Raw genomic sequence first — 27,191 nt, 5'->3', positions numbered from 1 at the left:
GCTCTGCCTAACGTTTCTGGGCATGTTTCTGTAGTTGCAATGGGGTTGTGCAGCTCTGTCCTTTCCAGTAGGTGAAATAGCTTCTTGCATCTGCAGGTCCCCATTTAATATTATCATAGAAGGCACATCTAGAGAAAGAGCATTAATATTGAAAAGGTGGTTGTACAGAGCTATTGAAATTAGATAGTAATAATTTTTGTTGCCTCAGTCTGCTTTACTTAAATATTCATAGTTAAGTCTTTACTGTGTGCTTTGGCAGAATGAATGCCCAGATGTATAAAGTATTTAAATTTGTATCTTTTGTAGTTCATTATCCAAATTTTTTCTAAAATGTATAATTTTACTTAAAGGTGACCTACAAGAAACTTAACAAGTTGGAGTTGCCTTTTTTTGTTGCTTTGTGTTGTAGAAAGGAAGCCTGGATAATTTTTCCCTGCTTATTGTCCTTCCTAACCCTCTGAACTCTGTGTTTCTAAAAGCGAGCAATGCCAAGTCTGCTCTTTCCTGGCGTTGCTGGTGGACTCTTGTCTCAGAAATGTATTGTGGGCTCTTACTTTAATTGACGCAGTAGGTACATTGACTCTACAATAAATACATCCTTTTTCCCATGTGTTAGGAATTCGAGTTAAATAGGAGTCAACAAGGTTGTAAGCTGGCTGGCTGGAAATCCCTTATGCTCTCAGTTATTTAGCTGTAACTCTTTTAATGTCATAACTTCACTATTCTCCAGTACTATGGCATTTTCCAGGATAGACAAGAACTGAATTTTAAAGTTTAAAAAAAAAATTGACAACTTTTCAAACTTCCTTTATCATAGAAAGTCAAGCCTTTTCCCTTTTGTAGGTCATATTTTTAAACCTTAGTTTCAATGGTGTTTGAAATTTTCCAGGTTTTTAATGATCCTATTCATGGCCATATTGAAATACATCCTCTCCTCGTTCGAATCATTGACACACCTCAGTTTCAACGCCTGCGATATATAAAACAGCTGGGAGGCACTTACTATGTTTTCCCAGGAGCATCGCACAACCGCTTTGAACATTCCTTGGGGTAAGGCAATATTCTCATGCATACAAATCTTCTCCTCCATTTTGATTTCTCTGCCAAGGTTATCTTCCTTTCCACCAGTCTGGAGTGTCTGTAGGGCTGGGCTGGTGTATTGTGTCTAGTTGAAACTTAAAACTAGCATTTTAGACAATGAGGATACCACTGTCTGAATTGTTACTTAAGGTTTGTTTCCAGAGGTGGGCAACAAAAATTACAAAAGGCTTTGAGAAACTTCTGTCTGAGAGTGAAAAGATGGTGGTACTTCTCAGTTTAGAGATGAGAGGATTTGATAGTGGTAATAATTAATAGTGTAGAGAAGGTAAATCATGCATTAATCCTTCCCTTTTTTCATAACAAGAATAAGGGGTCATTCAATGAGATTGAATGACAAATGTAAAGTTGATAAAAAGAAATATTCTTATATAATGTATAATTAACCTATGAAACCCATTGCCGCAATATATAATTAGGGCCAAGAGGCCAGAAGAATTAAAAAATGGTTAGGTATTCTTGTGGATAATGAGAACATCTACAGTTGCATAAAATAGGATTCAAAATAAGGGATATAAACTCGTGCTCCAGGGCGTAAGCCAATCAATAACTGATTATGTTAGGAAGGAACTTCCATAATCAGGTTATTGCCTAGTTGTCCACAGTGATTTTTTTTTTTTTTTTTGCATCCTCTGAGACATCTGGTTACGGGCCACCGTCATGGTGCTGCATTGGATGGACTAGTGTAGACCATTCCAATGTCTCTGGAGGTTGGAGAAGTTGAAGGAAATAAGGACAGATCCAAGCTTGTGCAGGGATGTGGAAAATGAGGATAAGGACTTTGACTATGTGATAGGTGAAGGAAGTCATTGAAAGGGTTTGTGTTGGAGTTACAAGAGGAAGATGACTTTGGTAGAGGCAATTTTGACTGACTAGAGTGGGAAGAGGGGAGAATACTGTAATCAAAGTGTATTCTTATGAGGTTGGGATGGAATTCTTGAGGAGAGGACTCCTTGGATGTGAAATCTGTTGCTTGTTTCCTTCAAATATATACTTTTTCCCGATGGTGTAGGTTTTAAAAAAGGAAGTAGCTAGCTTCCATAACTGGACTGAAGTTTAGGTTTTGAGCATCTGTTGCTGCTCTCTACTGCACTAGAGCTATGGTTTGCAATAGCCAAGGCAGAATTGAATTGGCAATTTCTCTTGTTTGTTTACTAAACCTCAAATTATTAACTTTCTCATATTTTCTGCCTGGAACAGGGTAGGCTATCTGGCAGGATGTCTGGTCCAGGCATTACACGAAAGACAGCCAGAGTTGGAAATAAACCAGCGAGATATTCTCTGTGTTCAGATTGCTGGACTTTGTCACGATTTGGGTAAGCAGCTCTTTAGAACAGTTGTTTGGTAGCTTAAAAGGTTGCTGGATGTGACGGAATGCACCCATGTATTCACCCCCCTACATGCTATTGTAATAATCTTCGTACAAGGTATGTGGGTATGATTTAAAAACTCATAATTTGCTTCTCAGTATTGTCCTGATAAAATGTGTGGCAATGCGGTATGTAAAGTTATAAGATTCACCTGTATGATGTTATTAAGACATGTTCCAAACCCCACATCCCTCCCCAAGCAGAAGTTGGCAAATAGGTCTGTCCTAAACAAAGGAATGTGTGCTTGCCTTAATTTGCATTTAAGCAGTAAACAGAGACTCCAAGTAGGAAGGGAAAACAAAGAAAGCTTAAACAGGTGAAAAAAAAGAGCAGGGAACATCATTCCACATCAACATTTTGTCTCTTGGTTCTCAGCTGGAAATGTTTTTCAAGAGTTAGTAGCCAGAACACTGCAGTTTTCCTGACACTTCTTGGAAAGTGTGCTAGGATCTTCGATTTCCACTTGGACAGAAGGGAGAGAGGATGAAGATGGACAGAAGGACCTTTAGTTTAATCTTCTCTCTGAAGAACAGTCCCTGTAAAGTTGCTGTGTCCATTTTTACTCCAATGTCTGCGTTGGTATAGTGTACTTACTGCATTTGAATCTTCTTCTCCCATTCTGTGAAGAGCAGTACAATGAAATGAGAGAATACAAATTCACACAGTTCCTACTTATGTTTTTGCTGACAAACATGTTTCAAATTAAGCCTGTACCCTCTTTATTTTTAAGGTCATGGACCATTTTCACACATGTTTGATGGAAGATTTATTCCACTTGCTCGCCCAGGGCTGAAATGGAAGGTAAGTATTTTACACCGGGAACAATATGCAAGCGAAATATGCCACTTAAATATTTTTTTAAAGGAAAAGGTAATTTACCTTTAAATATATGGGTAGCCAATACTGCCTGCTTTTGTGAGCAGACAGTGGTGTTCTAATCTGAGTGACAAGCATATTTACCATGATTAAATGTCAAAAAAGGTTTCTCTCTTCCAATCATGGTGATACCCTTGTTCTTTTTATTCTGTCTCATAATATCCAAGCTACGGAGGAGCAGAGGGAATTTTCCTTTTCTTTGCACATACTCCTGGCCATTCTTTCTTCTTGTGAGCCTGGGGCAAGAGGGACTGAGAGGAACATTGGGGGTAGACATTTGTCACCAGCTGTCTCCCTGAGCTGTGTGTAGGAAAGCTCAGAGACCCTGCTGTTCATGCACATACACCCTGACTCTTGCACAACAGGGGATGAGGAAAGTAAAATAAAACAAATCGTGAAAACTTGGTTAAATGTCTTTTTGTTTAAATTGACCAGTTCCAAGTTGGCATAGTCCCTTAATGTATATGGGTAGCTTTGCCCACAACCCAGATTTTATAGGCATAAAACATTAACTGTAGACAGAGTAATGAAAGCAGAAATTGAATTTAAAAATGCTAAAAAGGCAACAGGATGTTCAAAATTTAGGTTTCAATTTTAAAAAATGGACAGGTTTTCTAGTTATGTTTGGAATTTTTTTTAAATGTAACAAAAATGTTTCCCTATATTCTCTGCAATCCTCTTTGTGCTAATATGTGAGAAGTGGAAAGAAAACTTGTTGTGAAGAATATTTTAACCTAACAGAAAATGAAGTTGGTCAATATCAAAGTTAGCTTTCTCAGTAGTGTAACTTTCCCAGCAGTGAACCTCCTGGATATTAAAACACATGCTTAACCAGCCCAATAGTCAAAATTCTACACACATGCACTGTGGACAAGTTAACATTAGTATGAGAAGCTTAACTTTTTGCATTTCCTGAGGACTGCCTGGTCCAATGGCTAGAACAGGTCCTTGATGTTAGTCTGTTCCCAGCTCAGACATTATTTGACTTTGGCTTAGTCTGATAGCAGCTTGTGTGTTTTGATAAAGTAACATCATATACTTTCTGCAGCATGAAACTGCTTCTGTTCAGATGTTTGAACACCTGATTACTTCCAATGGGCTAGAAAAAGTCATGGAAGATTATGGTTTTGTCCTGAAAGAAGATATGGACTTCATCAAGGAACAAATAGGAGGACCACTAGATACAACCCCATGTCGAGGTTTGGTGAGTCAGTTCGCCTCTTCTTTGGAAGTTATTTTAAATAATTCGCTCTTCAATGTAAGCGAAATAAAAATATCATTTTTGGTGCTATTCTCTTTTTAAGCTCTAGCTGTGTAGTTTCTGGGACACTTTCAGGCACTTAAGTTAGGAGGTCAGTGTGAAAAGTTGTTAAACTTTACTTTGAGATGCTTGGATGGAACATGTTCAAACTGCAGAGTGCGTCGTTGTTTGTGGGTTGTTAGCACTTGGTGGATTCATTGATATGCTAAGCACTCAGACCTTCAAGAAGTACAATCCCTGCTCCAAGAAGCTCAAGAACTAAGGCCAGGTTGAAAAGTAGACAGCTACAGGGAAAGGAAATGAGGCAGTTTTTGTATACAAGTCAACTTGTTCATGGCAAACAACTTTGTTGAATTGGGTCTTTAATGGGAACTTACATGTGGACAAGGTAGGGGCCTTGATGAGCTTGGAGTTATATCACGCATAGGGAGCCACGAGGAGGTGATTCAGCAAGAGGCTGACGAACAGGTGAACAAGGCTGGAAGTACTGGAGCAGAGGACGCTTTACCAGAGCAAGGGGCAGAATTGTGTACAATCTTGAAGGGGTGACCAAATGGAAACTTGATAAAATGGTGATTGGGAAGCCAGTGGAGGGATTCAAAGAAGGGAGTGATGTGATTGAATTAGGCAAGGAAGGAGAGTTTACAATTATTAATCTTCATAAGCAAAACAGCCAAATCTTATCCTGTTATGCAGATGAAGAAACAGAAGTACAGATGTTCAGTGACCTGCCCAAAGTTATACATTCAGTCATTGGCAGAGCTGAAACTAGAAACCCTACCAGCATGCTTCTCTGACCAGACTGTTCCTTTAAAGGGAAGCTGTTCTGGTAGGGGAGATTCCAATTACTGCAGCAAATTACATAGGCTTACGCAAAAACCATACATAATAAATGGAAAGCCTCTATCTTGACAGCTTGATACAAAATAGAATTCAAAGATTCATCTTTGTTTTGACAAACATTGGTGTTTACAGATAATTATTTGTATTACAGTAATTCTTAGAGGCCATCATCAAAATCAGGATCCCCTTGGTACTAGGCAGTATACAGACACTGTTGCCTGCCCCACAGAGCTTGTGTTCTAAATAGAAAAGACAGACTGATAAATAGACAGACAACATAAAAGCAAAACATTTGTTAATTGCATTTCCTTTTTTCAGGATCTTTTTATGGAATTTTAAAGTTGCCATGAAGGCTAGTATTTGGTTAACCTCAGAAGAAACACTAATACACATGGAACATGCATTTTACAATAACTGACATTCTCTGATTTTTTTCCAGTGCTTGGTAATTGCTAACTTCTTGAGTGCATCTGGCCCTAGACTGAAAGGTGCAAATTTTCCAAAATTGTCATCCCTGGCATTTGAATAGTAGAGAGAATCTCTCTCCCCTTCTTCTTATGGTTGGCGGCTTGTGCCAGAGCTTGGAGGAGCCAGCAGGGACACAAACTGTCATCACCATAAACTTCTGTTGAGTGGCTTAAAGCTGCAGATTTTCCTTAATTCTGGTATAACTTGCAAATTAAGCACTCTTGTACCCATTTAATCATTTTAGGGGAGTTTGCTGCATAAACACCAACTCTAGATACTGATGTCACAAGCTCGGTTTCTGAAATTTAGTCTTATTTCTTTTTGTCATATTTTCTTTATTAAATCAGTAGTTTTGATGTATTTATCCATACTGTCATGTGCAAAATCAAAATGTATTCCTGACGTCTATAAACACATTCTGAAATTGCTGCTGACCATGAGTTAACCTATTCTGAATAAGCTGTTCTGGTTTTCCAGTGGCCATACCGTGGTCGACCAGAAGAGAAAAGCTTCCTTTATGAGATAGTGGCTAACAAAAGAAATGGCATCGATGTTGACAAATGGGATTACTTTGCCAGGTACAAATCTTCCTGATGTTAGTTTTATTATAATCCTAACAAAAAAATTGCCCGATGCTGCTGCTTTTACTGTAAGTAAAATTTCATTATTGAATGCTTTTAACTCATTCTCTCTGGAATACTTTTAGGGATTGCCATCACTTAGGAATCCAGAATAATTTTGATTATAAGCGCTTCCTTAAATTCGCTCGGGTCTGTGAAGTGAAAAACAAGAAGCATATCTGTACCCGTGACAAGGTAAACTGCATGGGGGAGAACAGAGGATGTTAACTTGTGAAGTATTGTACTCTTGTAGCAGCAGATTGAAAAACATAACCTGTAATGAAAATGAACGCGAGGTCAATTCTGCTCAGCTAATGGAATGCAACCCTGAAGTGGGTTGCATGCAGGAGCCTAGTGGGTTTGCTAGCATACTGGTGGAGAAAGGAAAGCAGCAAAAATCCCTGGGTTGATGGAAGCCTGAGGAAGCTGGGCAAGGAATTGAAGAAGCAGTTCATTCCCTCCCCTTGTTGCTACCAACATTTCCCTGAGAGCCTTTTGTAGTAAAGTGAGTGCACAGACCTGGAGCTGAGCACAATGCAGGGACCGCGGGAGGTGCTTCCAACATTAGCACCCCCACCCCTGGGGGGACACACAAAGTGATGCCACAGTGTGAATTTTTTGGCTGCTTTGAGTCATGGACCAGAAATGGATAAACTGCTGTCTTAAGGTGCTTAGCAGGAATGGGAGGAAGTAGTCGCTGCCCCAGGAGATGCTGTCAAAAGTAACACAAGGTGGGAGGGATAGGAGCAGCTCCTGCTGCTACTCTTCTCATGGGGGGGAAAGCCTGGATGCGTAGCAGTACTTTAGAGGTCTGACTGAGAAGCTAGAGCCCTTGGGGTGGTCTGCCCATCTCACACTGCCAGCCAGCCAGTCACCCTTATCTCTAGTACCAGGGAAAGCAGTTGGTGAGTTGGCTTTTGGATTGGATTAAAATCATAGCCAGCCAGTCTTGAAGATAGAGGGTAGTTTGGAAGCCATCCACCAGTTCCTACTTTTCTTGTCTCTTTCCCAGCATTGCTACAAGTAGCATAGTTTTGTGAACAAGAGTAGCTGGGAAACAGACATCCCCTTCCCTGCCAAATTATGCCTTGTCTGAGGGGATGGTATTTCTCCTTGACTTTCTAGGTTCAGGGATCCAGCAAGGATTCCAACCTCTCTCAGCAGTTCCTTTCAACTAGTTATTCTCAGGGCCATATGTATTCTAGCATGCTTGAGCTGTGTAACTTGCAAAATCTACTTGTGCTACAGAACTTGTTGAATCTAAGATTTCACTTCTAGAAACACAAGTTTTGATTGTTCATGGCTGAGAAGAGAACTAGTAGTTCAAGCCCTTCCCTCCCCAAATTTAGTCATCTCCACCTTTGCCCACATGATGATGAATTCCTTACCAATGCTAAAAGCCTCAGCCAGTTCCCTAGTGCCAAAACCCAGCACCCACACATTCCTGGGTGCCCAAAGCCCTAGCCATTTGATACCCAGCCGCTTAAGCCTCTGGCTTCCCAGCAATGTCTCCTGTGCAGCTATGCATTTTCAGTACCAAATTCTGCAGAGCTTTGAAAGTGTATTAATTTTCATGTTGAATTCATTGAAAACCTCTATTTTAGCTTTCCTGAAGCTGATATGGAACTTCAGTTTGCCATCTCTAAGTATTGTAGAAACCAGGGAGCCTTGCCACAGAATTCTAGGTCCAGCTTGTCACCGAGTATGTGCGATGTTGGTCATTCTCTGTACCATACTGTTGACCTTGTCTGCTTCTCACCCCATATCTTCCAAAGCAGAAGGTGTCCCTTCATCTCAGCATGGAGGCTGCCCCGTCTAGTTCTTGATGGCCCCTACAGCACAGGCCACCTGTGCAGCTGCCTGGAAACTGGAAGGGCTAGAAAGCTACTGCCACAGGACAAGTGGCAAGTAAATTTAACTTGAAAAGAAGGCTTGTCTATGAGTGCTGGTCATATACAGTATTTTGTAAGGTGTTGGCAAATGGGTGAGAGTGAGATGATACTTTTGGATACTGTTGTTTGTGTTTTACGGTGGGGAAGGCAGCTTGAGCTAGTGCATTTGAACATAGGACTGGAAGTGAGGAACTTTACAGTTTATCCGTGCTCCAATTTTGACTCCTTTTGTGACCCTGAACAACTAGTTTACCCTTGCTGCTGTTTTCCAATCTATAAAATAGAGAAAATACCCTCCTCACATGGGGAGTTCAGAATTAAGTAGTCAGTGCTACAAGGACTGTGCATGCTTTTACACTTAAAGGGCTAAATATTATTTTTATTTTTAAATACTGCAATACACAGCTTACCTTATGGTGATAACACTTGAGAGCTATTTTCCCCTATATCTGGCTATTCTTAGAAGCCCAGATAGACATGGCAATTGCAGGAGCATACTCCCTTTATGTTCAGAAGTTTGAATCCACTCTTTAGATTTATATATACAATATTTTGAAAATCAAACTGCTTTTATTACTGAATGGTGGATTAGCAGCTCATAAATAAAATAATTTTTAGTGATATCCAGGATCAGAGAAGTTTAGACACCTGCTAGCCAGAGACTGGCATAGGCAGCAGTGTGTGTTTGGCCATAGGGTGTAGAGTCCTAACAGGGCTCAGAGGAAGTAGAATCCTGATGAGAAGCCCCGTCAATACCACCGCCTCTCCCCAGTTACTGGGAGGGGCTTGTACTGGGCTTCCTGCCAAGGTGCCACACTTGGAATCTGGTTGTGGAGAGTGGAAAGCATTTTTCGTACAGTCTTAGCTAGTAAATATCAGGTAATTTGTGAGATTGCTCTACTCCCAAGTCAGCTTCTTCCCATCTATAGTAATCATTCCTCTCACCTTTTCTGCTTCTGAAGTCGCACTCACTGACTTTTGTCCTCCTGATTTTGAGGAATTGAGCCACTGGGCATAATCTTCTGTACAGCCCGCACCTTCCTGAGGTTATCAGATGGGAGATATGCTTGGTGCTAGCTCCTTTGTTGAATAGCCAGTGCTTTCCTTTGATCTAGCATGAAAACAACGTATAGATCAGTACTCCCCAACTTGGTGGACAGCCACCTCAGGGCAGCATTAGCTAGTCTATTAGTGTATATCTACACTGCAGTTGGGAGTGTGCCTCCAAGCCTGGGTAGACAGACACGTCCTCGCTTTGCTCGAGGTAGCATGCTAAAAAGACCAGTGTGAACATTGCAGCATGGGCCATGGCTTTGGCTGGACACCCAGCTTCGCACTCAGAGGGTCAGTTGGGCTTGGACTCAGGTGGATAGCCTAAGCTGCCACCTGTGCTGCAATGTCCAAACTATTATTTTTAGGTACACTCCGAGGTGCAGTGTAAACATACCCTAAATGTCGGTATAAAACCTAAGTAAAATGAATAGAGTTGGGGGGCGGGGATGTGTGTTAATGGAGTACAGAGGAGCTGTGTGCTCGCAAAGCTTCATCACACTGTGTCTCCCTGCAGATGTATAGTGGTGGGTAGATCCCTGAAAGCCGGCTCAGACTTCCCTGTGTGCTTGTATATTGGTTCCTCTTACCGCTGGCTGCATGGGCAGTTTGGATGATACACTACTGCAGACTCAAGCCACAGTCTGCTGGCCAGAGTTTTTCTTCTCTGCTCCTATGGCACTTGGATCAGCCTCAAATGCACAACCCATGCAGTCTGACCTGAGTGGATTGGGAGGGGAGCAGAAAAATAGAGCCAGAAGAGGAGAGAAAATAAAAGACACGAGGGAAAACAATGTGAAGGAGTATGTTTAGCAGAGCAGGCACAACAGAGTTAGGGAGTGGGACAAGGAGATATGAAGAAAGAGAAAACCAGAGGTTCAGCAGTGGTGGGGCAATAAAATGGGAGTACCCCCTTGGGCCAGCTAGATTAGTGCTGCTTTTCTTTGCTGCCACTTATTTGGAGTAGGCACACCAGGGCAGAGATGACCAGTTGCTTGCACTCACCAGTTGATACTGGTGAAATGGGTTGACATTCATTTTAAAGTTGACACTGGCAAGTATGTTCTCCCCCCCCCCCCCAAGTCCTCATGAAGGAGAGATTGTGCAATCCTGTTGGGTGCTTAGAGGTATTCTCCTTGTGCATCTTTGGGTGCTATGTTGTATTCCTCTGCTCCAGCTGGTTGTCATATCTTTCCATTGAAAACACTGGTGATCAATGGTGATATGAAGTAAGAGGCACTTCTTTGGTTGGCCAACTACCAGTAGTACTCCCTGCAAAGTACATCCCCATTGCGTAGTAAGGTTTGAATATTATTAAGTAAAGTCTGGAAAGATGTGTTCTGCGTTTCATGTACCAGATCCACACACTCTTGACATGTCATGTTTTTATCAGTTATAACTTGTGCTATTTTCAATTTGCTGAATATGTATCACTTCCTTATTTCTTAATTTATTTTTCTAATTTATTTAAAAACAATTATTAAATCTACTGTATGACTTTCAGAGAGATGTGAAAGCACATCTTCCAGACCTTAAACAATGAATTTCTATTGTGGCCATAATAGCATGATAGTGTCTGTATAATGACTGAATCCAGACTCCTTTTACTAAATACAGTATGTTGCTGTCTTCTGGTTCTTACTGTGTCCAGAAATTCTCAAGCATGTGTATCAGATATTGAAGGCACTGTGCTTGCCTTTCTGTGTTGTCTTCCAGGTTTTGATTTCATAAATGGGACATGACCGTTATGTACGCCAAAAAAAAAAAAAAAAAAGTTTAGCTAGTTTGTCTTTTTCTGTGTACAACTGAGCAGTATTTTGTTGAAACAATTCTGTATGCTTTCTTACCCATCTAGCCAGAGTGATGTGGATTATGCTGGACTTTGCTTATGGGTTTTAGTTATTAAGAAATTGTCCCCATAATACATACAAAGTCTCCTATCAAAAGCTTTTTGTGTTCCTGGATTGCTAGACTTCCCAGTGCTCCTATGTGCCTCATCTCCAGGAACAGTAGATGAAGAACACCTATTAAGAAAATTAGAGCAGATAAGGATAAGTCTGCTGTCGGTAGACAGGATACTGGGCTGGATGGACCTTTGGTCTGACCAAGTATGGCCATTTGTATGCAAGGATGCTCAGTTTTCCTCATCCTGTGCCAGAATGGAAGGTTACAGATACTATTGTGTAATATGGGGTGTCTCAATTTTAAACTGAGCTCACAGCAAACTTCAGGTTTCTGGCTTCTGAACTATATATGTAAATTCATGTTCTCCTTTGAGTGCTGTCCCTGGGGATGCTCCACTTTAGGTGTTGATGCACCCCTATGCTCGTAGCCAGAGATTTAAGGTAGCAGTGTCTGGCTGGGCTGCACGTGCGCAGACCCGGTCTCACGTTTCCTTAGGCGGTTAACTGATGCTTGCGGCCAACCCTTCCCCTCTTCCTTCTCTGCTGCCGTTGGCTCACGTTGGAGCATTCAGCAGCACCTCGCAGTTACTCTTAATTCTCTCTTCTTCTGTTTCCTTTTTACCTGTAGTTACAAAAAGAAAAGGAGTACTTGTGGCACCTTAGAGACTAACCAATTCATTTGAGCATGAGCTTTCGTGAGCTCATGCTCAAATAAATTGGTTAGTCTCTAAGGTGCCACAAGTACTCCTTTTCTTTTTGCGAATACAGACTAACACGGCTGTTACTCTGAAACCTACCTGTAGTTAGTCGTCTTCATTGAAATACTATCTCCTTTTTCTCTTTCCCTGCCTCAAAATAAATAGATAAATCCTCACAGGACCTTACGTGTCATTTGCCCAGCGACTGCAGCAGCTCTACAGCTGTATCTCTCTCCATACAACCGAGAGACTACGCCCCTTCTGGGGCATGCCTGCCCCCCTTGGCTTTAAACATTGCCCTACCTGCTAGCTGTCAATACCCCTTTCAGATGGCCACTCACAGCGCGTCTGGTGTCTTGGTGAGGGACACACACAACAAAAGTGCCTGCACTGCCACAACTTCAAAGCACGCACAAGAAAGGCAAGAGTTTTACACCTGAAGCTTTTCACAGCATCAGTTAACAGCCTGAGGCAGTGTGAGACAAGGTCTGTGCATGTGTGGCCCAACTGGGCACTGCTGCCTTAAATCTCCAGCTACGAGTGCAGGGGTGCATCCTCTGTATCAACACCTAAAGTGGAGCACCCATAGGGACACACATCTCAAAGAACCTCTGTTACTGCACAAAGTGAGTAATTTCCTCATGTCAGTGTGGCTCCAGAAGTATAACTTTTAGTTGAGCGGTCTGCAAGGTGAGCAAGTAATGGAGCTCTGATCTCCTGGTTGACCTAGAAACCTTATTTATGTGTAGCCTATAATATGGAGATGAAACACTCTTTCCTTCTGCCTTCAGAACCTCAGAAATCTTTTAGAGGAAGCAGCAGAGCAGAGAGGAATAAGATTCTACAGTGTTGATCCTTTTTGTTGAAAACTTTCTAGAATAGAAACAAAGTTACACCTAATAAAACCATAAAACATTTTAAAAGCACAAAACTTACTTCGCCCGCTTCTCTGGTTACTTATGCATAGGGCCCTACCAAATTCATGGCCATGAAAAATGCGTCACAGACTGTGAAATCTGGTCTTTTGTGTGCTTTTACCCTATACTATACAGATTTCACGGGGTAGACCAGCATTTCTCAAATTAGGGGTCCTGACCCAAAAGGGAGTTGCGGGGGGGGGGTCACAAGGTTATTTTAGGGGGTTGAAGTATTGCCACTCTTACTTCTGCACTGCCTTCAGAGCTGGGTGGTTGGAGACTGGCGGCTGTTGCCTGGGAGCCCAGATCTGAAGGAAGAGCCGCCGCCAGCAACAACGCATAAGTAAGGGTGGCAATACCATACCATGCCATCCTTCTGTGCTGCTAGTGGCAGCCGGCCAGCCCCTGCCGCTCGCCAGCTGCCCAATTCTGAAGGCACCACAGCTGCCAGCAGCAGTGCAGAAGTAAGGGTAGCAGTACTGCAATCCTCTCCTACAATAACCTTGCAGTCCCCTCCCCCCAACAATTCCTTTTTGGGTCAGGGCCTCTATAATTATACCACAATGAAATTTCAGATTTAAATAGCTGAAATCATGAAATTTCACGATTTTTAAAATCCTATGACCATGAAATTGACCATGAATTTGGTAGGGCCTTACTTATGCAACACAGAACCTGCAAGGCCTGGGCATCTCCTCACAGGAGCGAGTAGAATCTAGTGGGACTTCTGAGAAAACAAGTTTTTTGGAAGCGAGAAGTTGATGTTTAGTGGGAGAAAAGAGTAGCTGGGTCTTGGAATGTTGGAATAAATCCCAGAGAGATGGGTAGTGGGAAGCTGATGCACTTATAGGTATGTGATAACTTGTGCCTCTGCAAGATACCATATAGCTGTTTCCTGCATGTATGAGGTTTGTGTGTACGTATATTGTATTATAATGTGTGTACCATCAGATATTGCAGTGTGCCTCTGAATACTAGAGTGGTAGCCAAGGAATGCGGAGGTCTGTTCAGAGCTATTAAGTCAGTTTGAATAATAAATTAATCGCCTTTAGTTGAGAGGTTGTTTTCTTTACTGTTTGCATATTTCAAGAAAGGTAGTTGTAAAAAAAAATAATCACAGATAGTATTTCTGATCTTATTGCTAGCAGTAACCATCTGGCTAAAAACTAAAATAATTTGTAGGTTTAATGGTGCAGCAGCCAAATGTCCAGGACTGTAACCATTGACTACACTTTATTCTGGATCTAGCATCAGAAAAATGTATTGTCTGCTTTGTAAACATGAAACAGTTTGTTGAAAATATTAAAGACTGTTAAAAGTAGGGCTTAGACATCAAAGGAATAGTCATAGCTTATAATGGACAACTTCCAGAAGGGATATTTCACACTTATTGCATGTACATACTGTCCATTGATTATCGTGCTGATCACTTTGTAAAGCATCAGGCATAAGTCTGTCAAATACAACTTTCAGCGCCAAAGCTCTTTTCTGTTGCATTGTTTAGAATGTAGTATTTGATACCTTCAAAATTATTTTCAAAATGCATCCTCTTTGTAAGGTGACTGATCAACAATCTCTTCATTCACAACTACAGAAGCTAGAGTGGAAAAAGCACAGTAAAAATGGGACTGTACCCATATCATTACAAATCCAGGTGTAGAAGCTGCTCGTGACTTCAGAATGGTGAAAATCACCCCTTCTGTTGTACAGTGGAAACTGAACTGTGACAGTTACTGTAAGGGACTGCGGAAGACTCTGTGACGGCCTAGCTAAGGAAGAACGCTTTCTCATGCAGACGGTTACTATCGGTCAGGTTCGGACATGAGGAACTGGTCGAAACTGGTCCCCGACCGGCCTTGACTGCCTCGTGTGGCCCCTTGCCAATGAAGGAGCACAACCCCTTAGTTAAATATACATGAGCTGTTATTGTAAAGGGTTTATTAATGCCTGCTACCCGCCCCTTCGTTGGACTCTGTCCTGGGCATTGCTCCGGTGCGCTGGGCTCTCCACCTCCGTGACAGCAACACTTGGAGTCCCCGTTGCGGGTGTGTCACTTACCTTCAATAAAGCCAATAGTTCGCCGCTTTGCCGCAATTGGGCCTCGCTTTTTCGGAGCACCCCTGCCAGGTCTCCCGGGTCTAGAACAAAACAGTTACTTTATCTGAATCCTCAGTGCAGTATCCAGTCGACTTGAGTCAATGTACAAATAAAAGGTAACTTTATCTTTTGTTGCAGGAGGTTGGAAATCTGTATGACATGTTCCATACACGGAATTGTTTGCACCGCAGAGCTTACCAGCACAAGGTTGGCAACATCATTGAAACAATGTAAGTGTCCATTGTGTATTTTGATTGTTCGTGATTAAGGCTAGGATTTTCAGCCTGTGGCGGCTGGGAGCTGCAGGGTCCCTGTAGTGGCCAGCAGCTGCTGGGTACCCCAGGGGGCCCCCTGGAGCTCTGAGCCTCTGGAGGTATTGGGGGTACCCTGCAGCTCCCAGCTGCCATGGGCAGTGGGGGCCCCCGGGAGCTCTGAGCAGCCAAGGGCGACGGGGACCTTGGAACTCTGAGTGGGGGGTCCCCCGCAGCTGCCAAGCTGCCGTGGGTGGTATGGGGACTCCACAGCTCCCCTTTTTGTCATGGATATTTTTAGTAAAAGTCAGGGACAGGTCAAGGGCTTCCGTGATTTTTTTTTTTTTGTTGGTTTTTTTTTGCACATGTCCTGTCCATTGCTTTTACTAAAAATATCTGGGACAAAATCTTAGCTTTATTCATAGTGAGTTGCTGAGATGAATGAAAACCTGCTGAGTTGGGATTTCTGTGAAACCAAGCACATGTTTGTGCCTCTGTAAAAGGCACAAATTAAGTTTTCTATATGCAGTTTTACAGCACCCTGTCTGTACCCTAATCTCTGAGCATGTCTTGGTCCTTCATCACACTAAGGCAGTTTGGCTATATAGCCTTCTGCCTTTTTGGTTCTAGATTGATATTTTTTTTTTTTTTTTTTTAATTAGAGACAATCTGAACCCAATAGATTTCCAACTACTAGAAATAGCTTCACTCCTCTGAACTTTACTAGTCTTAAAATGTTATGCTAAATCCATTTTAGAATATGTAAATAATCAACAAGGTATAAAGTGGTGTAAAATTCAGCTGATTTCCATTGGGTTACACAAGACTTAATTTTTAAATAAGCGTTTAAAGTTCTGCAATATGGTGGTGATTGTGCTTTTGTTCATACATATAAACCAAAAAAATGAAGGGAATAAGAACTCTCCCCTGCCACACTGAGAACCAGTTGACAGCAGATTGATCAAGCCCAGTAATAGAGCAGATGTCCTTTTCATACTGTCTTTTTGTCCATAGACACTGGATGTCTTTAAACTGTTAAAATTTAGGAAAACTGTATTTTTAAATAATTTTTTGCCATGTGCAATGGGCGAATAGCTTACCTGGCAGCTTACCTCAAAAAATGCTTTACAAACATTCATCCAACTTAGTTATTCATTCATGGAGCTATTTAGTCACCACCAAGTGTGTTGTGCTGTGCAGTACTTCTACATTATAGTAGTCTGAGTGTCGGTCACTGACTTCCATACTCCTACAGTCAACCAAACAGTAATGTCAAACATGCAGTCAGAAGCACTGCATACTGTCAGATTTCTAGTTCATCAGAAGTATGGGGGTTTTAAGTGAAAGCACGCTATTAACTAGTCAAAAGGTCAGTTATTTACTGTTTGGTTGCTTCAGCTTCTGCATTGACACACTCAGTTACAAGCCTGGTTTAGTCAATGGGAGACATAAAATGTTATAGGATAACTCAGTGGTTCTCAAACTTTTGTACTGGTGACCCCTTTCACATAGCAAGCCTCTGAGTGCAACCCCCCCCTTATAAATTAAAAACACTTTTTATATATTTAACATCATTATAAATGCTGGAGGCAAAGCGGGGCTTGGGGTGGAGGCTGACAGCTCTCGACTCCCAGTTTGAGAACCCCTGGTATAACTGACTTCTTCTGTCTTCATGCTGGGAATGCTTATTAGCTAGTGGTCCTTTATTTGTAAACATTTTGGCTTTTCATTTTCTCTTTTTAACATGTTAAATCCATATCCTGTCTGTCAAAATAGGATTACAGATGCCTTCCTAAAAGCAGATCCCTATATTAAAATAGAGGGCACTGGTGGAAAACACTACAAGATTTCTACAGCAATGGAGGATATGGAAGCTTACACTAAGCTGACAGGTAAGCTTTCACTGATGGTGACATGTTCTTGCCAGCTTACATGGGGTATCAGTTTATAAGTAGGCTAGGCAGAATTTTGATTTTTTAAAAAATTTGGACAGATAGATATTTATCTATTTTAAATTTTCACAGTTCACAACTATGGGGGGTGGAGTGTATCAGACATTTAATGACAGTAGACTCGTAGACTTTAGGGCTGGTAGGGACCATCGTGATCATCTATCTGTCTGATATCCTGCACATTGGAGGCCACAGAACCTCGCCCACCCACTCATGAAATAGGCCTATAACCTCTGGGTGAGTTACTGCAGTCCTCAGATCTTGATTTAAAAACTTCAAGTTACAGAGAATCCACCATATGCTCTAATTCAAGCCAGCAAGTGATCTGTGCCCTGTGTTGCAAAGGAAGGTGAAAAACCTGCAGGGTTTCTTCCAGCCTGGCCTGAAGAAAAATTCCTTCCTGACTCCAGATATGGTGATCATTTAGGCCTGGAGCATGTGGGCAAGACCCACCCACTGGACACCTGAAGGAGAATTCTTTGTAGCAACTCAGGGGCCTCTCCATCTAGTGTCCCATCTCTGGCCTTTGGAGATATTTGATAGTAGTCACAGATGGGGCATATGCCATTGCAGGCAGCCTCATCATACCCATCCCCTCCATAAACTTATCAAGCTCAGCCTTGAAGCCAATTAGGTTTTTTCCCCCAATACTCCCCTTGAAAGCTGTTCTAGAACTTCACTCCACTGGTTGTTAGAAATCTTTGTCTAAATCCAAGCCTACATTTGTTGGTCAGTTTATATCCATTTGTTCTTGTGTCAGCATTGGCCCTTAACTTAAATAGCTTCTCTCTCTCCCTCCTTATTTATAGTAAGGCTGTCAATTAATCATAGTTAACACAAGCGATTAACACAAAACAAATTAACGAGATTAAAAAAGAAGTCACAACAATCACAGTTTTAATTGCACTGTTAATAATAGAATACCAATTTAAATTTATTCCAAAAATATTTTTGGATGTTCTATATTTTAAAATATTGATTTCAGTTACAACACAGAATACAAATTGTACAGTGCTCACTTTATATTTTTTTATTACAAGTATTTGCACTGTAAAAATGAGTATTTTTCACTTCGCCTCATTTAAGTACTGTAGTGCTATCTCTTTATCATGAAAGTGTAACTTCACAAATGTAGAATTTGTTTTGTTTTTGAGTGCTATGTTATAAATTTTTTTAAAAAGAATCTAAAACTTTAGAGCCTGCAGGTCCATTCAGTCCTACTTCTTATTCAGCCAATCGCTAAAACAGACAAGTTTGTTTACATTTACGGGAGATAATGCTGTCTGCCTCTTAATTACAAAGTTGCCTGAAAGTGAGAACAGGCATTTCCATGGGACTGTTGTAACCAGTGTTGCAAGGTATTTACGTGCACTGCCAGATATATTAAATGTTCATATGTCCCTTCATGCTTTGACCACAATTCGAGAGGACATGCTTCCATGCTGAATTTAAATTGGTATTTTATTATTGTTTAACAGTGTGATTAAAATTGTGATTGATTATGACTATTTTTGTAATCTCACAATTAATTGTGATTATTTTTTTTAATTGCTTGACAGCCCTAATTTATAGAGTGCAATTGTATCTCCTCTGAGCCTTCATTTTGTTAGGCTAAACAAGCCAAGCTCCTTAAAGTCTGCTCTCATGAGGTAGGTACTCCATTCCTCTCAGGATGGTGGACATAGTAGAGATTCCAGTGGAAGCTGTCCAGGGCAAGTCTTGCAAGCTCCTGGATATTTTACATACCTCCATGCCAGGGCACCTTGTAGTGCCCATCAGGGAGGGCTTTTTGGAGCCAGCCAAGCTGCTTTGGCAAATGCCTGCTTCCTTGGTGCCGACACCAAATGGGCAAATCGGTGTTGCCAGGTGCTCCTAGCAACCTTTGAGCAATTCTGTACTCTGTGTCCGGCTCACTGATTGAAGCAGCAAGTCCATAAGAGGACAAAGCATCAAGGTCTGCTGAAATCAACAACTTGGGACAACGATCCCAAAACTTTAGATTTATTCAGCTGCTAAAAATACTCATCAACCAAGCTGCAGATGAAGATTGCCAGTCATCAGTCTTCACTGATGAAATGGCTAATTACATTGGGACTCTTATCTCCCAATTTTCTGACATTAATCCTTCTTGACCTCAGAGGAATTAAAATCTTGGTGGCACAGTGATGTGCACTGATCTTCAAGCATCCCACACAGCACCCAGATCTATGGCCACCTCAGTTGCCATGAGAAGGGTCCTCTTTGTTCCAATCTGGCATCCCAAAAGAGGTGCAAACAGTAGATGATCTGCTGTGTGGTGGATGCACCTTCTTAACCCAAGGACTGATCATCCTCTAAAAGACTCTATAGTAACCCTCAGGTCTCTGGAATACTTGCTTCAAAAAGGAAGCAAATCAGGCCTCAGCCATACTCCAGGCAACCCTACTTTGCACAGCTCAGACCATCTGCATCAGCTCTTTCAAAGAAGGAAATCATCTGTTTCGACTGCATCATCTTCCCATCCTGCAGCAAGTTCATCAAGGCAGCAAATTTGTCTCCTTGGTCAAAAGCAGCATACAGCCTCTGCTGGATCTTTCTTTTATGTCCTTACAGTTAAGGAACTATTTGTTTTGTTTTCATGTGATCTGGAACACCTTCATTATGGACCGCTGGGTCCTAGAAATCATAGAGATGAGATATGCCATCTAATTCCAGACTCTCCCCATCACTCACCCACCTTCCTTATCCCTTTTCAGGGATCCCTCTCAAAGAGTATGCTGCATCAAAAAGTGCAGTCACTTCTAAATCTCTGAGCAGTAGAAGTAGTAGTTGAAGAGTACAAGGGGAAGAGTTTTTATTCCCATTACTTTAAGGAAAAAAGGGGGATGGTGCCCTATTCTGGACTTAAGACAGCTGAACACCTTCATTCAGATTCAAGCTCAGGATGGTTACCCTGGCCTCTATAATTCCTTCTCTTGATCCACAGGACTGGTACACAGATTTTGACCTCCTGAATACTGACTTTCATATAGCAGTCCACCTTACCACAGGAAATACCTAAGGTTCCAGGTGGGCAATTCATGCTACTAGTACAGAATACTGCTACGTGGTCTATCCATAGTGCCCAGGGTATTTATCAAACGCCTTGTGACAGTGGTAGCTTACCTGATGAATTGAGAAGTCCAGGTTTGACTCAACTAGACAACTGGCTTACTTGGGGAAAGTCTCTACAAGAGGTGACCAACTCCATAAAGCCGAGTCTTTGTCTTTTTGCCTCTTGAGGACAGTGTCAGCAAGAAGTCAGTGTTAATTTCTGGTCAAAAGGTAGAATTTATAGGTGTCGTTCAGACCTCTATTACAGCAATGGTCTGTCTGCCGTAGGGAAGACTCTAAGCCATAATAAATCTGGTTAACCACCTGCAAGTACCTCAGATGTCTGTAAGAATTTCTCAGACTTCTGGGGCACATGGTTTCGTTCATTTACATAACTCAGCATGCCAGACCTCAACTTTGATGCATAGAAGGGTGGTTGACAGACACATAAAGATGAAGGGTGCAGGTCCTTCCAGAAGCTCTGTCATTGAACTGGTAGGAGGACCCCCTAAAAGTATGCAAGGGAGCTTCCTTCTCTGCACCATTGCCATAGAAGACTCTGGTAACAGATGCCACCAGGCTGGATGGGCAGCCACCTATGCAATCTTCTGACACCAGGTTTATGATCTCAGGAAGCCTAGTTACATATAAACATCCTAGTGCTAAGGGCTGTTCATCAAGCTTGTACAGCATTCCTACCAGCTCTGAGAGGTTTAACCTTTCTGATCATGACTGACATTACAGCTGTGTTTTATATCAGTAGGCAAGGGGGAGCAGGATTCACCCCTCTTTGTCGAGAAGCAAATTGCCTTTGGAATTGATGCCTGTGACATGAGATTATTCCCACAGTGCTTTTAGCAGGCTGGCAGCATGTTCCGGCAGATCACCTCAGCAGACAGTTTTCAATCAACCATGAATGGTCATTGTAGCATATAATCATTCAGGACACATTCACCAGGTGAGGTCAACCTGCTATAGATTTATATGCAACAGATCAAAAAAATGTCACAGGTTCTGCTCCAGAGGAGGCCAGGCTTGGGTATCTCTTGTCGGATGCATCCTGATGCCATGGGCTCTGGATCTAACATATGCATACCCTTCAATTCCACTAATCCCAAGAGTCATTGAGAAATTGAGACAGGACTCCACCAAGATGACCATGCTGGTGTCTGGCTGAAGCAGTTCTGTTTCTCAGACTTAGTGAATCTCTTCGTTCGAGCTCCAGTCCAGTTACCTCTTCAGCCATAAGTGATATTGCAAAGGGAGGGGCAAATCCTCCATCTGGATCAAACTTCCCTGTACCTCACAGCATGGATGCTGGTTGGTTAATAGCAGTAGAGAGGAGCTGCTCATCAGAAGTACAACATATTCTTAACCACAGTAGAGAAGACTCAGTAAGGCATGCTTTCTCAGCCAAATGGAAGCTGTAGTAGAAAGAGAGCCTGGAACATGGGGCCTGGTGCAAGACCTGAGGCCTGAACCAAAATCAGCAAGAGTCAGGCCCTGTTACAAAGCAAGTGTCTGCTTAAAAGTTTGCTGTCCGGTACATGAACTTTGCAAGAATATGGCTGGCATTGCTAAAACACAGGCATTTCTAAGAAGTACTGGGCATTAGGTATTCACATAAATACATCCCAGAAGGCTAATACAAGCACATCCTGATATAAAGTTATGGTATAAACACACTCCCCGAAGATGGTACACACTGACCCCTCCTAAAGATAAAGTCAGGATGACAGGGTAATAAATGGAGATGTTTTGTTTGAACCAACAGGTACAAAGTGTAGGGTGTTAACTAACCACATCTGAAGAGTAATACATAACTTGTTTGTATCAGTGTATAAAAGAGAAATCATAGGAGGGGTGTCTTTGTCTGGCCTAGGGGGCAATGGAAAGTCCCATTGCTGACTGAGCTGAGTCCTTGCTCCTGGACACTCATGTGTTAGTGTCCCCGTAGAGTCTGCCAGGCACTAGTATTGTGTCTTGAGGGCAATAAACCTGCCTGAGCTCCTTGATCACCGAACTGAGTCTGTGGTCTTGGAAGTGCTGTTGAGATCTGCTGGGCCACCTATCTGCGCAGGGTTGGTACAGCGTATGGAGAGAGCACACACACGCAGGCCAGCTGACAACAGAAGCTAAGCTTCACTGTTGGACTCATCAACATCAGTTACCTTCATCTCAAGCTCAGATACCTGATATACTGGAATACCTCCTGTCCTTGAGAAATTCAAGGTTTGTCTAGAAGTTCCCTTAAGATCCACACAGCAGCCATTTTAGCTTTCCATTCTCTCATGCAGGGTCACTCAACATTCTCACACCCTGAAGTAGCTAGATTCCTGAAGGCACTTATGTGCATATATTCCACTATTCAGGGAGTCTCCCCCTCCTTGGGTGTCAACCTGTTGATGGCTCAAAGGATGCATTAAACCCCCGGGCTATGTTTCCTCTTCCACTTGTCACTAACCTTCCTAGTGGCAGTAACATCAGCTAGAAGGGTGGGAGATTACAAGCACTCATGGTGGGCCCTCCACACGCAATATTTCTTAGGGACAGGGGGACCTTAAGGGCTCACCCAACATTTTTACCAAAGGTTGTCTCTGATTGCCATCGGAATCAAGTAATACACCTATCTGTGTTCTTTACCCAAGCCACATTCCAACAACGGAAAAGCTAAATACTTAAGTAGGATAGGACCCACAATACATCTCGATAGGACTAAGCCATTCATGGCTTCACCTCGGTTAATTTTAGCTTTTGCACATTAGGCTATATAACCCAGAGATGACTGAATTGGATTTTTACTTGCATTAAGTTATGCTATGAAATAGCTTATTTAGACCCACCATTGAGGACTACAGTCCACTCCACCAGGGCTCAAGCAGCTTCTGCAGCTTCTTTGAGAAGTGTTCCGGTAGTGGAATTCTGTGCGTACACTTATGCAACATTACTCCATAGAATCATCAAGATCTGATGCTCACTTTGCCACAGCTGTATTATAAATAGACTCCAAGCACCCACATCCTGTGATCTGGATCACTGCTTGTGAATCAAACAGTAGAATATATATGGACAAGCACTTGAAGAAGAAATGGTTACTACCTTACAGCAACTGTGGTTTTTTGAGATGTATAGTCCATATATTCCACGACCTGCCCTCCTTTTCCTGATACTTTGCTTCCTGTCTGGTAGCACCAGGATTTTGTATTAGCAAAGGAACTGAGGGGATGGTTGGGGTCACCCACCCTTTAGGACTCTCAGGGTACAGGCAGCCCCACACAGACACTGTTACCTGAAAGAATCCAAGCACAAGTCTGTGGGGTGCATGCTCACCAAAGGGGGGGGAATACGTTCTACATATAGACAATGCATATAAAAGAACCAGTTATTCCCCTGCTGTTTGGAAAGCATGTCTCAGGTAAAAATGTATCCGGCACTGTTGCACTAGTGTCCAGTTTGAGGGATTAGAAATGGAGTTTGGTTGCCAGCATCCATAGTCTGAGACACTGTACCTGTGTACATAATGAAACTGCTTGATCTAAGTTAGTTGGCATACTTCAGTTCCCCCTAACATGCAGCATTTTCCATACCTTATTTTAGGAAATAGGCTTGTGTTAGTTCCGTAATTCTGGGGATTGGCATTTTCCGATGCATGTTGAATGGATGAATTGGGATGTGCTATGACCTGGAATGAAAGAGGGTTGTTAGCTTGAAGCTGTTAAACTTTCTGTCCTGGGGTTGGGAGGTCAGCAACCCTCTTCTTTCAATCTGATGCTAATAGTATTGTGAAAAGCCTGTGGCAGCCTACGCTATTCTGGAAGGAACTTTGAAATTGTTAGGTTAGTTCAGTGGTCTCCAAAGTGGGGTGTGCGCACCCCAGGGGGTGCTCAAGACGATCGATTGGGGGGTGCAGCAGGAGGAGCACCGCCGGAGCAAAAGGGCGGCGTGGCAGGAGGAGCACCGCCAGAGGGGGGGAAAAAAGTGGGGAGGAGCGGCCCTGAGTCCTCTGGCCCGTGGAGGAGCAGGGGCAGCCGTGCAGCCCGTGGCCAGAAAGAAGCGGCGCTTTCCCCTTCAAAGCCGGCCGGAGAGAAGCGGCTCTTTGAAGGGGAAAGCGCCGCTTCTCTCCAGCCGCTGGCTGTGCAGCTGACCCTGCTCCTCCTGAGTCCTCCTGCCCGTGCTTGCAGGGCTGCATTCCAAAAAGGGCTTTAGAGCTGCAGGCCAGGGCCCCGGGGCCCCCTTAACCCAGGGCCATGAAGCCCCTAAAGCCCCTGCATTCCGGGTGGCCCTGCCTGTGGCGTGGGGGCAGCTCCCAGAATCACAGCTCCCAGCATCGTGGCCATGGGGGCGGTGCTGCGCTGCGCAGAGCCAACTGCACGCCCCATGCACCAAACAGGAGCTGCCCCAGGTAAGTGCTCTGCACCTCCTGCCCCCGCCTTGAGCCTCCTCTCTCACCCCCGCCCTGAGCGCCCACCCAGACCCTGCACCCCACCCTGAGCGCCCACTGTATCACAAAGTGTAGAACCAAGATTTTCAAAAATAATAAAGCATATTCCATCACATTGCTCTCACTAAAAATATTAATAATATTTTTTTAGTGAGAGCAAAAAGGTTTTTTGTATTGTTAATAAATAAAATAAAATAAATTATTTAAAAAATATTGTTTATTTCATCTTTCTCATCTTTTTTAATTTCTATTTTTTCTATTTCTATGTTGTGTATGTTTTATAATTTACATAATATATTAGTACAGTCGTACATGTATATAATTGATACATAAATATACATAAATTTGGGGTGCGTGCTCAAAATTTTTTTACTGATGGGGTGCGCGATCAAAAAAATTTGGAGACCACTGAGTTAGTGTACTGGCTAACTCTTTGAAAATGGTGTTTTCATTTCTTGGCACATGGGTTAGGCTTTCTATATAGAGATATGTTCACAGATGCACATCTCTCTGCTGTAACAATGGGTACATGGCTATGTAAATGAAATGTATTTAACTTTGACAGATAACATCTTTCTGGAGATTCTGTACTCTAGTAATAAAGAGCTGACAGAGGCACGAGAAATTTTGCGTAAAATAGAGCTTCGCGATCTATACAAGTATTTAGGAGAGACTCGGACTGAACCAGGAAAAGAAATTACAGAGGTAAACAGTGTTCTCAATCCAATCTCTATTGATAGAGGGCTCCAAATTCTGCTGCCTCTTTTAAATATGCACTTCTGACTATTCTGCTGATTTGTCTCTATTCTGCTCTCATTCCTAAAACTGCCTGGGCCAATGGTAAATGGCCTGTCTTCTTCAAAACTCAGCCAGTAAGTGGGTGAAGGGCTGTTACATGGAGGAAGCTGGGGGAAGGATAAGAGATTTGGATAAAAAAGATCAACTGCTGAGCTGAGGACTGTTTCAGGATATTTTTATTTGAAATAACGTGTTCTGCAAAAATATGTGGAAAAGCATCGCTTCGGCCAAAAAACCAAATGAGAACATTTGAACACAAGGAAACGGTAAAACCGTTCAGCAGAGTAATGAGACTCTGGTGTAGTTTTGGCTCCAAGTTGTTGTCAGAGTGGCTTTAGTGGTATGGCTGAGTTTACATTCACGTGAGATATAACTTCTGAATTTCTTGACTTGCGGGGGTATAAATTCTCAACCTTAGTCACTATCTACTTCTCAGGCTCAGCATAGCTGTTTATTTCAAAAACAGTCAATATCAATTTAATATAGTACGCTGAAATATTCTAGACTGAGCTGGTACTGCTGCCAATATTTAAAGTTGCCCAGCATGTCCCATTATAAAACACTCTTTTCATTTGTTTATAACTTTGCCAAACTTTACCTGTTTGGGCTGAAATTTTGCATGCTGGGTGTCTTGCCACTGTCTGAACTGGTTTAGAAAATTTCAGCAAAAATGATGTGGTGGTTTCAGAGAATAAGAATAGAGGGAAATGTTTTGTCTTTTTTTTTTTTTTAAACCCTTCAGCTACTTTATTTATAAGCTCTGTTGCACGCGTGCTTTGGTGCAGGGATTTGAAAATTGACAAGGGAGATTCCCTGGAGAAAATCTGCCCAAATTTGGCCAACTTGAAAACCTTTTGAAAAATCTAGACTCTCACATGCTCAGTAGAGACTTGCTTACTTTGACCACAAATTTGTCCAAAGGTTTTGCCTCTTCTGAGCATACTCCAGCCCATGACTGCTGGGGTTGAGCAGGACTGCGCCTGCAATGGCTGCTGCTAGGGGCCTCTGAGCATCAGAACTGAGAGCAGGGAGACTCTCTCCTGTACTCCAGATACTCCTTTCTGTTTCCCAAGCAGCATGGAGGAGGAAACAGTCTGACCCAAATGCAGCTGGGTGACAAGAGCCAGTCCTGGGGAACAGAGAAGAGTGTAGTTTGGAACAAGGAGCCTGTGGGGATGAGGGGAGATACTGACTGAAATATTGGGGGTGGGAGAGACTGGGAGCCAGTGGGTTGGGGAGAAGAATGAAGAGGGAGCCTGAGATTAGGAGAGAGGATGGGGACAAGAATAGGTTGGAGGGGACAGAGTAGAAGGGGTCATGCTTGGAGCCAGAGGGAATGGACAATAGTTCGTGACCATTAAAGCACATTCCCACAGAACCTGGATTTGGACCCAAAATTACAGCGGTTCTTCATTCGTCTGCTGTCAGCAAATCTGTGAAACCCACTGGCAAAGTATCTCTCCCCCTAGTGCTGGTCAACATAGAGAAAGACAACCTACTACTGCTATCTCAGTTACTCCATTAGCTCAAGTGGCAGAGGTCTGTGTGGTGGATCTAAAAGTTCAAAGCCTGCTGATGAAATG

General features: G+C 42.6%; 1 protein-coding gene across 1 annotated transcript in view; it reads left to right on the top strand.

The window, feature by feature from the left end:
* The window catches only part of SAMHD1 (SAM and HD domain containing deoxynucleoside triphosphate triphosphohydrolase 1), a 65,200-nt gene that overhangs the window by 21,365 nt on the left and 16,644 nt on the right, over positions 1-27,191 (top strand). Inside the window, exons 4-12 of the mRNA XM_073309943.2 lie at positions 890-1,050; positions 2,299-2,414; positions 3,199-3,269; positions 4,393-4,548; positions 6,394-6,494; positions 6,623-6,731; positions 15,233-15,324; positions 17,122-17,237; positions 25,376-25,515. Of these exons, the coding sequence (XP_073166044.1) occupies positions 890-1,050; positions 2,299-2,414; positions 3,199-3,269; positions 4,393-4,548; positions 6,394-6,494; positions 6,623-6,731; positions 15,233-15,324; positions 17,122-17,237; positions 25,376-25,515 (1,062 nt within the window). The remainder of the gene's footprint in view (positions 1-889; positions 1,051-2,298; positions 2,415-3,198; positions 3,270-4,392; positions 4,549-6,393; positions 6,495-6,622; positions 6,732-15,232; positions 15,325-17,121; positions 17,238-25,375; positions 25,516-27,191) is intronic.

The sequence above is a fragment of the Lepidochelys kempii genome, chromosome 13, assembly GCF_965140285.1.
Source record: "Lepidochelys kempii isolate rLepKem1 chromosome 13, rLepKem1.hap1, whole genome shotgun sequence".
NCBI classification, from domain to species: domain Eukaryota; kingdom Metazoa; phylum Chordata; order Testudines; family Cheloniidae; genus Lepidochelys; species Lepidochelys kempii.
Note: the sequence above shows the minus strand (reverse complement) of the source record. Positions and strands in the feature narration are given on the sequence as shown.